This window comes from Condylura cristata, unplaced genomic scaffold, assembly GCF_000260355.1.
Source record: "Condylura cristata isolate star-nosed mole 26May11 unplaced genomic scaffold, ConCri1.0 scaffold00014, whole genome shotgun sequence".
Classification (NCBI taxonomy): domain Eukaryota; kingdom Metazoa; phylum Chordata; class Mammalia; order Eulipotyphla; family Talpidae; genus Condylura; species Condylura cristata.
In genome coordinates, this window is record NW_004567115.1 from 34,971,376 (window position 1) to 34,983,225 (window position 11,850).

The window sequence follows — 11,850 nt, forward strand, 5'->3', positions numbered from 1 at the left end:
TTCAGTTACCTGGAGTCAGTGGTGGCCTGAAAATATTAAATATGATAAGGTATTTAGAGAGGGCTTTCCTGGGGGTGCAGGGGGTTAATTCTCAGCACTATGAAGCTATCAACAGCTACTGCAGCACTAGTTAAGATTCCTTGACAGGGAGTTGACCCACCGGTGCAGTAGACCTTTCCTGCCTTGTCCGCTGCTCCAGTTAGTGTATTTCAATAGATCTGCCTGTTTTTCTCCTCATTCTGTCTCTGAGGAACCTGCTGACCCCCATCCCCCAACACACACAAGCCTCTGGCCTGCACCCCAGCTCCTGTATGTATAAATAAATGAAACAGATCTTTAAAAAAAAAAAAGAGACAAACCAGATCCACACAACTTTTATTACAGCATATTGTTATAATTATTCCATTTTATTACTAGTTGTTAATGTCTTAATGTGCCTAATTCATAAATTACCATGAGTGTGTATAGGAAAAAAAAAAAAAAACAGTATAGACACAGATCCTGCAGTCCATGGTTTCAGACATCCATCCACTGGGTGTCTTAAAACAAATCCCCTGAGCATAAAGTGGGATTACAGTTCTCAGACAGTGCTTACGGGGGCAAGCAGGTGAGGAAGGCTTCAATGAGAGGCTGACATTTAAAACTTGCAGCGTGAGGATGAAGAAGAGTGAGCCAAAAGTGAATCCAGATGAAGAGCTTTTCAGTAGAGACAATGACACTAATACTGGGTGTGTTCTAGAAGCAGGTCAGACTGTATGCAGTTTAGTGGGCAAGAGGGTGAGTGATGAGACCTGATCTTGGAAAGATGGATTAGGAACCCGATCATTTTCTACCACTGAGGCCCAAATAAGAAGATTGGACTTGATTGTGAGCCCAGTGTAAATCCACAGAAGAGGTTTTGGGAGCTACCATCATCACTTTACATTTTAAAAGAAAACATGGCTTTTCTCATTATAAAATGAGTTTTTGAGGACTGTGTGGGGATCCAATGAGGAATGTGGATTACTTTGCCGGGTGCTTGTGGTTAGGAATGTCGGTTCTGTATTTAATTGTAACAGAGAGCCCACACTGGAAACTGTATTTGTGGTCCAAGTTCTGCACTACCGATCCTTAGCCTCACTTTTTGCTTTTATTCTGAAGCTATTTATCGGCTTGACAAACAGTTCCTACAAATTCACTGATAAATTTATTTGTGCAATGATTTTTGACTTAGGTCTTGTGGTTTGTTTTGTTTTGAGGACCTATCTTTTTCCTTTTATTTTGAAACAGGACCATTTGAAGAGGAAAAGGTGGCATGCGATTGATAAAGGAGTCTTTAAGAGAATGCAGAAAACCAAAGAGAATCAGACTTAGGAGGCCTATTAGCTGAGTAATTGAATTATACATCACCACTTCCAGTCTTGTGAACTCAATTTACATGTTATTCAGCTGTTACTGGGCGAAGGGTCTAAAAACTGTTAATGGTCAGAACTGCTCTCACTGGTTCTTGGTCTAATTACCACCACCACAAATTCAAAGACACAGGCATTTAGTGTAGTTTAAAAAAAGAAAGAAAAAAGAAACAGCTTAGTCTAAACAACAGGGGTAAAGTCCACTTACTAACAATGGTGGGAGGTGGAGGTGTGGCTGCAGAAGCTGGCAGAGTGCAGCAGGCTGCTGCTGATATTGGGGTGAGGGTGTGTGTGAAAACCTGCTAATGACTTGGGGGCTACAAAGAAAAAAACAATGGACAAAGTCTAAAATTTTACATAGATGTGTTGTAAAGGAAATAAATTCAAAACCTTTTATTAGAAAAGGTTCTAACCCTGGTGGTGCAATGGGTTAGAACACAATACTGCAAGCTAGCTGCAGCCGCTTCAGCACAAGTTCTGTCCTGCCAGGGAGGTGACCCACATGGCGCAGCAGACCTCTTCTGTCTCGCCCGCTGCTCCCCTCAACAGTGTAATTCGTCCATCTGGCTGTTCTCTCCAGTCTGTCTCTGGTGAATCCTCTCACTACCACTGCACCTCTGGCCTGTACCTCTGTATGCATAAATAAATGAATCTTAAAAAAAAAAAAAGGAAAAGATTGTCATTAGAAATATTAATGCAAATCCTGCTCTAATGGGGGTGGGGGTGGTTCACATCTCATTAACAAGTTCACCATCAAGTCCAATTAGCAGCCTTTTTCTTTCTTTTTTTTAGCAGCCTTTTTCAAAGAGTAATTAATTATGTCAGAGAAACTTGAGTATATAGAATTTAGCAGTGAGGAGGGTGCTAGTGTTCTTCGCTAGAGTGTTAGCAATGGAATATTAGGGATGAAGGACCAGTTAGAATTGGTGGAGGGAATATTAGGAAGTTAGGGGCATGATTGTTGAAGTAAGTTTCCCTGGAGCCTCCTTGCTGGCATAGGAATTAAGTGTCAGCACTATTACCCCTAAGGCCTGAGTTTAATCCCCAGCCAATTCTTCTATGCCAAAAAAAAATTAAATAACTTTTCATGTGAATGATTCAGAAAAACAGGGATGGCAGTCTCATTTACCATTTTATTCTCAGCAGTGTACATGTGGTATATTCAGTGAATTTTTTTTTTTTTAGAGATTTATTTATTGATGCATGCAGAACTGGGGTACAGGCCAGAGGCTCAGGGGCGGTGAGAGGATTCACCAGAGACAGAATGGGGAGCAGAACAGGCAGATCAGCGAAATACACTGCTGAGGGGAGCAGTGGGTAGGTCGGGAGAGGTCTGCTGTGCCTTGTGGGTCACCTCTGTGGCGAGGATCGAACTCATCAGGCTGAATTGGCTTTAGCTTCTTAGTGCTGTCCTTTAACCCACTGCGCTACCAGGGCCCATATTCAGTGAATGCTTTTTAATAAATGAGATAAAGAAAAGCAGGAAAAATGTAGTTTGGCTATAAATTTATCCTTAAGTTTCATTCATTAGAACAGAGTTTTAGTTTTTGGTATTCTACATTATCATATTGCATAGATGAGGCTAAGATGTATCTGTGTCAGACTGAATCCAGAAATAACCTAGTGGTTTTATATAGAAAAGTTTCTGTGTTCTATACCATAAAAGTAAATTATGCCTCCAAAAAAGAGAGTTTGAATTTGAAGGAAGAAAAAGAATGTTCAGATTAAGAGGAGAAGAAATTAAAAGATCACAGGAGTACACTTGTGATGAAAATACCCCAAAACCAAATTGTTCTAGAAACAATTATGTAACTGTTCTTTGCTAATTTAAGGGGGGAAAGTAGAGTTTTTTTATCTACTATGAGGGCGTATTTTCGTATCAGAAGCTTTAGATTTTGAATGTATTTATGACTAAAAGTTGAAGTAGATTTAAGTCACCAGTTTACTGGGCTGCTACTTATCAATGGTTACAATTTTTTATAGCAAATTTTCAGTGTATAATCACCAAAGCCAAATTTTTTAAAAATCAGCTGGTGAGCTATAGGAGTAGAATGATCTTTGAGGTAATCTCAAGTTCATTATCAAGACTGAATCTAAATCAATCTAGACCAAATCAACTCTGGTATTTTTTAAAAAAGATTTATTTATGCATACATGAACAGGGGTACAGGCTACAGGTATGAGGGTAAGAGGATTTACCAGAGACAGAGTGGGGGGTCAGAATAGTTGGATCTACTGAAATACACTGCTGAGGGAGCCGTGGGTGAGATAGGAGAGCTGTGCTGTGCAATGTGGGTCATCTCCCTGGCCAGGGGTCAAACTCATGCTACAGTGACTGGCAATAGCTTAATAGTGCTGGGACTTAACACATGTGGCAACTGGGAGGTCCCGACTCTTGTATTTTTAGAGTTCTTGAGAAAATAGGATTTGATAACATACTCTAAGAAATCATATACTAATGTGTACAAATAAACTTAACTTGAATAGGATTATTTGTAGTTAGGTTTTTAAAAAGTATGACCAAAGATTTTATTGTTTTTACTTTAGAGATATATTAAGATGTACATCAGTTAATCTGCCAGATATAATTCCAATTTATTAATTTTAGTAAGAAATGTGGCTTGAGAACTGATGCAAAAGATCAGCACATATCTTCTTAATCGATTTCTGGAATAAAACTAAATTATAGATAAAGGGTGTAATATCCAGTCAGTTTGGTTAAATATTAGCCTATATAATGTTGAGGCATTTTATTTCCTTTTTATTTGAGGTAAAATTGGTTTAAGTTGTTTGTATTTTGGAAGTATAGATATTTTTTAGATGTGTTTAAAATCTAATCCAATGGGCTGAGTAAAATAGGCTGCCTTCTAACTTCTTGATAATGTGAGCAGAACTCATCCAGTCAGTTGAAGGTCTTTAGTGAAGAGTTTCCTGAAGAAGGAAGTCTGCCTTAAGACTAACCTCAGAGCTGAAGCTCTGACATAACCCAGCCCTTGGCTCTTTAACTTGGCCAGTGTGCTGTGCAGATTTTAGATGGCAACCCTCACAACCCTATGAACCAATTCTTTAGAATAAGCCACCCCTCTCTGTTTTTTCCTCTCCCTTACCCCCCCACCTCCAACTCCTGTGTTTGCATCTGAGGGCTGTAGTTAACTCACCCCTGGATTGAATGATTGCTTGATAATTCATGCAAAATGATTGGGGTGTTTACATTTTTGTTGTTATATATTTTTAAGGATGTTCATTGAAGCCAGATTAGATTTAGAAGCATACTTTTGTGTATTATTTTTACAGAAAATTGGATAGGATCATAATCTTTGTAGGACTGTAATTGGATGTAGTCTTTAGAATTCACAGTTGTATAGACCCTCCCTTGAGCTTGATCCCCGCCTGTCCCCAAGGTGACCCACATGGCACGGCAGGCCTCTCCTGACCAGCGACTGCTCCCCTCAGCAGTGTACTTCATTGATCTGCCTGTTCTGCTCCCCACTCTGTCTCTGGTGAATCCTCTCACTGCCTCTGCACCTCTGGCCTGTACCCCACTTCTGTATGCATAAATAAATAAACTAAAATAAGAAAGAATTTGCAATTGTATAAATGTTACTTGAATTACATTCATAAACATATGTACCCATGTTTAACTTGTTAAATGAAAAAAATACTTGGATTTTTAAGTAAATTTAGGGCAAACAAACTTTGAAGGGCAAAAAAGCTTTTGAAAAGATGTTTGAAATCATACCCAAATAATAATGGTCTAGGTCAAAAAGATTATCAGCGTGTATAAACTGTACTTTATAAATTTTCATTTTTTTTTTCTTAAAGTTTTGACAGCTAGGGTCATAGGTTCTCAAATATATTTTCTTTATACTGCCAGCATATCATTAACCACCATTAAGATGGTCACTAAGGATCACTCATGCATAAATGTACAAATGGAATTAAATTGCTTTACATTTTTTAGATTAGCTCCCCCGCCCCTAGTTTTGCTAATTAGTTGTATCTAATTTTGAGCCCTTTTGAAGATAGGGAAGTCAGTGCCTAGAATAAGATGCGTGAAGGTTTGGGGAATGAAATACTAAAGACAGGCTTGCCAAGGGTCCTTCTGAAATCCTCAGCATAACCATTTTAGGATTCTGTGAGAAAGTGAGCTCTGACTGTCTCAGCTTACTTATAAGCACATTTGTGGAACAGGCCATTTGTAAATCAAGGATCATCTGTGTCTGGCTGTCCCATTCTGGGATCATAAATTTTTTTTTAAAACAATCAAAGATTTTTAAAAAAGATTTATTTATTCATGCATATAGAACTGGGGTATAGGCCATAGGCTCAGGGGCAGCGAGAGGCTTCACCAGAGACAAAGTGGGGAGCAGAACAGGCAGAATAATGAAGTACACTGCTGAGGGGAGCAGTAGGCGGGTCAGGAGGGGTCTGCCACACCATGTGGGTCACCTCCCTGGCTCGGGTTCAAACTCACGCTAAAGTGACTGCGGCTAGCTTCATCGTGCTGCACTTTAACCCACTGTGCCACGAGAGAGGGCCTGGAGATCATAAATGTTAAAGAAAATTGAGAGTCCAGGAAACATTTAAAGGGGCCACATCAAGTTTGGGAAGAACTTTTGAAGTCACGTATTATTTGGACAAAAATAGTACATTTAGGATGGTCATGATGACTTTTAATATGTGAAGGTGTGTCATTTAGACAGTGTACAATAATCTTGTCATTTTAGAGCAAACCAATAATGGGATGGGCTTCTCTCCACACTGTGAGTACCTGTTATCTCTAGAAATGCTTAAACTGACATTATATTCAATAACTCCACTGGGAAGAAGGTTGGCTACATCAGTTAATGTTAAAAAAAAAAGTCTCAAGCAATCCTCTGAGTCCAGTGCTTAAGGCAATGAAATTATTTTCTAGGGCCTGGGATAGTTAAAAGCAGATAGGAACAAAAATATGTAAAAAATTAAATCAAATCTTCAATTGTGACATGAGGTAAGCCAAAACCTCCAAATGGGAAACAAAACAGTCAAATGGGAAAAAAGTAAGTAGAAAATATAAAAGTGCCTGGATCACTAAATACAATTTCTTGTCACCGCTTGCTGTCGCTCTGTGGTTCCTGTCCCAGTACACCTGCCCCTCAGGAATGCAGCTTCTCAGGCACATTGCCTGGGCTCTTCATTGTAGATGGGAAGTGATTCATCTTTGGGCATAAGAATGTTTTCATGGAGGGCCCTCCCTGGTGGCACAGCGGGTTAAAACACCACACTAGGGATCTAGCCTTAGCTGCTGCAGTACGTGTTGGATCCCTGGCAGGGGACCAGGGTGCTGACCCACGCGGTGTGGCAGATCTCTCTTGACCCTCCCACTGCAGTGTGCTTCAGTAGATCTGCCTGTTCTGCTCCTCACTCTGTCTCTGGTGAAGCCTCTCACTGCCCCTGCACCTCTGGCCTGTACCCCAGTTCTTGTGTGCATAAACAAATTAATTTTGAAAAGAATTTTTACATAGAAAAATTTGACAAGAAGAGTATATGCCACAGACACAACATTTGTTTCTTTCTGGAGAGTTGGCTAGGTAGTGCCAATGTCTGGACAGCAATAAATGCTTCTGGAGATGTCATGATCTGAGAGCATTCCTTTCATCTGAGCTCTATAGTTGGAAAGAAAACCAAGGAATTAATCAGTATAAAAGTATGGAGCCCTGGTGTAAGAGTTAACAGAGGCAGGGCTGAAACCACACGCTTTCTTCCACGCTGTGCAATCCTCACCTCTAGGAAAGTTGTGCAAATATTTAGAGAGTATTGGTTTGAAGAGGAGCCAAATCGTTAATCTACTTGGGTGGCCTGTGTTTCTGTCTGGTCCTTTGTTTGCCACAGATTTCATATAACCTATTTATCTCTCTTTTTTTAAATAGTGTCCATGGAAAACATTGGAGAACAAGGTAAAATATATGTTTATGTATAAAATATTAAAAAGTAGTTTACAAAAACGAACGGACTTTACTTGAATGTGGTTGGGATTAATGAATTGTGGTTTGTGAATGTGGAGACAAGATGGGGTGAAGGTAGCTTATTCTTTTAATTTCTAGAGTGAATTCTGTTGGATGCTTGGAAAAATCGGCCCTGAAATGGCAGTAATAGTGCCAGAGATTCTTGTAGCTTCAACATACAGGATCACCAACAAGCTTCCATTTCAGCAAAATAATTCTTGACAAATATCACTAGTTCTATTCACACACTGATTTAAGTTCCTTATTGGATAATTTAATATTTTAACAAGTCTATAAATGAGTATTTTTAAAAAGTTAAAAATTACTATTAAGGCTTTGACATACCAAAAGTGCTTTATTTTAAATCAGCACATTTTATTTGACTATATCTTACAAAATAAAGTTTATTACTTATATAATGAATGTATATATTTATATATCATTTACATGCATACAATAAATATCATATAAACACACATTTATTATATAAATTTTATATACAATTTTATAAAAATTTGAGTGTATATTACTCCAATGATAATTATGTTTGTCACATTTTAGTTGTGTGCCTGATTGCTTATCATCTACTTTTTGTAATGTTTGGTCATATTGGAAAATGTATAAATGTATATATTTATATATCATATACATATAAAGATTATATATATAATCTTTATCATTAAGATTATATATATATATATAGTCTTTATCATTGTATAAACATCTATATTTTGTATTTGCATAGTACTTTAAGCCTAAAATACCACCAAAGTGTGTTTGTATACATTACCTGATAAACATGTCCAGAATACTTGCTTAACAATTGTCCCATTTGACACTTGTTTCCTACTGGAGGAAATCCCTTTGTCCAGATGGCCTCTGTTTAAATACGTTGTCATTAAGACAATTAGGGCCACCAGATTTGACCAGAGCTAAACAAACAGTTTCTCAAACAGGAACTGCTTTTGTAATTCTGTGTCGCTGTAGCAGAGTTCTTAAAGTTTGAATATTTTTATATTGGTTTAATGATACATTTATTATTTAATGTTGCAAGCACAAATGTCATATTTCACAATTTAGGAAATACACTGCCAGTAGCTGAGTCTGTCCACAGATATGGGAAGATTCTAATCCTGGATGTAGAATTAATTATGTATTACTAGAGATTTATTTTAAACCCTTGGTTTTAGGTTTAAAAAATTTATTCATTGTTTTTTTTCTTATTCTAGTATTATATTCATGAAGTTATTTACAGTAATAAAATGAATATATAAAAAATTAAAAATAAAATATATTTATTATAATTGGTAATTTGGCTGTTTTAGAACAAGCAGATCTCTTGTGAATACCAAAATTGTAGTGTATATAACTCCAGTGGTAATTATGTTTCTCATATTTCAGTTGTGTGCCTGATTGCTTATCATCTACTTTTTGCAATGTTTGTCTGGTCGTATTGGAAAACTATCTTCACATTACCAATGAATCCTTCAAAAGAAGTAAGTTTAAAATATTAGTAAAGTTACCCTAAAGATGAAAATCAGTAATACTGATGTATGAAGAATCAATTTTGTCTTTTAAGTTAATGTTGTAAACTTAATGAGTTTAATGATTTTTTTTAACATACATGTGTTTTGGTAAATACTTGAATTTTCACTTAGCAAATGCCATTTTTTGTACCTTAATGAATATTACATTTTCAGTATTTAATCTGTGTTCCATTTCTACTTTGCAGTCTGACCTCAGGATGGATGACGGGATAGATAGATGATTAACAAGAGAGAGAGGATAATTGGGTAGATAGATGACACATAGAGCAAGTGAGCCAAAAGCAGACATGTTGCTGTTATGACTGTCATACGGTCGATGTATTCCTGAACTGTCAATCACCAGAAACATCATCGGCAACAAAATAATGACTGCACTCGCCTTCTCAAAGTAGCTAGTCCACAGTTGCCGGGTATCCAGACTCCTTCTGTCTTGTTACTCAGACAGGTGCAGTCAAAGTAACATCACCTTCTGGTCTCAGATGTCTTCTCCAGCTAAGTCCTGCCTTTCTACATTTTCACCGGAAGGCTAGAGAAAGTAGGAAAGAAGAGTAGAAGAAAGTGTCCTTGACTTTAAGGACACTTTCTGGCAGTTCCGATGCTATTTCTACTTATACTTAGAACTTATTTACATGGCCACTCCTACTTGCACACAAGTGTGGAAATATAGTCACCTCAACAGCCATGTTCACCTTGTTAGAAGAAAGTGGATGTTGGAGTACAGTTAGCAGTCTCAGCTATGGAAGATTTGAAATAAATGATATGACTCGATTTTCATTTTTAAAAGATCACTTTGGCTATTTGTTTCTGTATGTTTTTTTTTTTTTTTTTGCATACAGAACTGGGGTACAGGCCAGAGGTGCAGGGCAGTAAGAAGATTCACCAGTGACAGAGTGGGGAGCAGAACAGGCCGATTGATGAAGTACACTGCTGAGGGGGGCAGTGGGCGGGTCAGGAGAGGTCTGCTGTGCTTTGTGGGTCACTTCTGGGGCTGGGGACCGAACTCATGCTAAAGTGGCTTTAGCTTCTTAGTGCTGTGCTTTAACCACTGCGCCACTAGGGAGGGCCCTGTTTCTGTGTTTTTTTTATGTTGGCTAAATGTTCTTACAACAAGGTCTTACTCATTTTTATTTTCTTGGCTTATAACTTACTATTGTAAGTAGTTTAGCAAGTGATTGTTGAGTAGAAATAAGCCATGTTCCAATAATAATAATAATAATAATAATAATAATAATAATAATAATAATGATAATGTGGTTTTAATAAAAAAAAACAACGATCTAGGCATCATTGTAAATTGTTTCATGATATGCTTGACATGCATCTGTGTACTCGAAAGCTAGGCAGTGTGCTATGTGGCCTGGAAAGGGATATTAAAATCACAAATATATTTGCAGACAATGGAGTACTTGCTCTAGAATGCTTTACATATAGCCCTTTTCTTCTGCTCCTTACTTATTTTTCTTGTCTTTTTATCCTCCACCTTGTCATACTTGCTTTATTACTGTCTTCTCTTTCCCTCTCATTCTCACTACAGTTGTAGGCTTAAGCACAGTGGCTGTGTTCTGTTGTAGATGATCTCAGCCACACTGGTGGTTTACCTCTGTCTTGACAAATCCCAGATCTATTAATATCTCTGCTCTTCTCCCTAAATTTCAAACATGCACGTCCCATGTCATTCTGCTGACACATCAGATACAACACATCAAAAACGGAAGTCACCTGCTTGTCATTCTCTAAATTGTTAACTCATCTGTGTCTTCCACCTGCTAATGCTACTGCCACTTACCTCATTATTCAAGCCAGAAGCTGGCAGGCCACACTCGAATTACCCCCCTGTTCACCCCTCCCCCAACATCCAAATCTTGCTTGTTTTCACTTCTGAATTTTTCTTTTTCACTCTCACCCCCTTTCTTGTTCTTTTTTTTTGTCATTGCCCCTAATTCAGAGGGCTAGTGGTCTCTTTTGTTTGTGACATTTCTATCTTTTCCATGGTGCTGCCGTTTAGTCTTGCCTGTCTTCCCTTTCTGGGAACTTACAGACTTTCATCCTCCACCCTGAAGCAGGAGTGATCTGTTTAAATACGAACGTAATATTTTCACTTTACTTCTTAAACTAGTTTAGTGACTTCACATTTCCCACAGCCTTCCTAATCTAGCAGCAAAGATTTGTGCATCAATTTCTGACTTTCCACTTTATGGCCTAGTACTTCATAATTACATATGGTTTTCTGTATACTCCAGGCTATTACTTTCTTTCTAGGATTCTTATCTCCATTCTTATTCAAATAATTCTGTTTTTATCCATAGTGGCAGCTCCTTTTTGGTCTCCTTTGCTGTTTTCTCAGTATACCTCCTGAATTTCTAAAGCATTGGAATGCCCCATAACTCAAAACACTCAACTGTGTCCCGTTTTTAAATCTACATTATGACTTTACATATCATCTCATTGCTACAAATCACAAAATTATATCATTAGCCTGGTCTGCTCCCTTTAGCTCACTATAATCTATTGCCAGCACCAAGAACAGTGTCTGACCCATAAAAGGTACATGGTATTTTTTTTAAAAAGATTTATTTATTTATTCATACAGAACTGGGGTACAGGTCAGAGGTGCAGAGGCAGTGAGAGGATTCACCAGAGACAGAGCGGGGAGCCGAACAGGCAGATCAATGAAGTACACCTCTTGAGGGGAGCAGCAGGCGGGTCAGGAGAGGTCTGCCACGCCATGTGGTCACCTCCGGGGCAGGCGGGGATTGGACTCATGCGGAAGTGGCTTTAGCCTCTTAGTGCTGTGCTTTAACCCGCTGCGCCACCAGGGAGGGCCCTTATTTATAACAAAATAATGACTGCACTCGCCTTCTCAAAGTAGCTAGTCCACAGTTGCCGGGTATCCAGACTCCTTCTGTCTTGTTACTCAGACAGGTGCAG

General features: G+C 38.3%; 1 protein-coding gene across 1 annotated transcript in view; it reads left to right on the forward strand.

Moving 5' to 3' along the window:
- Positions 1-7,297: 7,297 nt before the first annotated feature.
- The window catches only part of ZDHHC2 (zinc finger, DHHC-type containing 2), a 29,284-nt gene continuing 24,731 nt past the window's right edge, over positions 7,298-11,850 (forward strand). The window contains exons 1-2 of the mRNA XM_004682342.2: positions 7,298-7,327; positions 8,777-8,871. Coding sequence (XP_004682399.1) covers positions 7,306-7,327; positions 8,777-8,871 — 117 coding nt within the window. The 5' untranslated portion in view covers positions 7,298-7,305. The remainder of the gene's footprint in view (positions 7,328-8,776; positions 8,872-11,850) is intronic.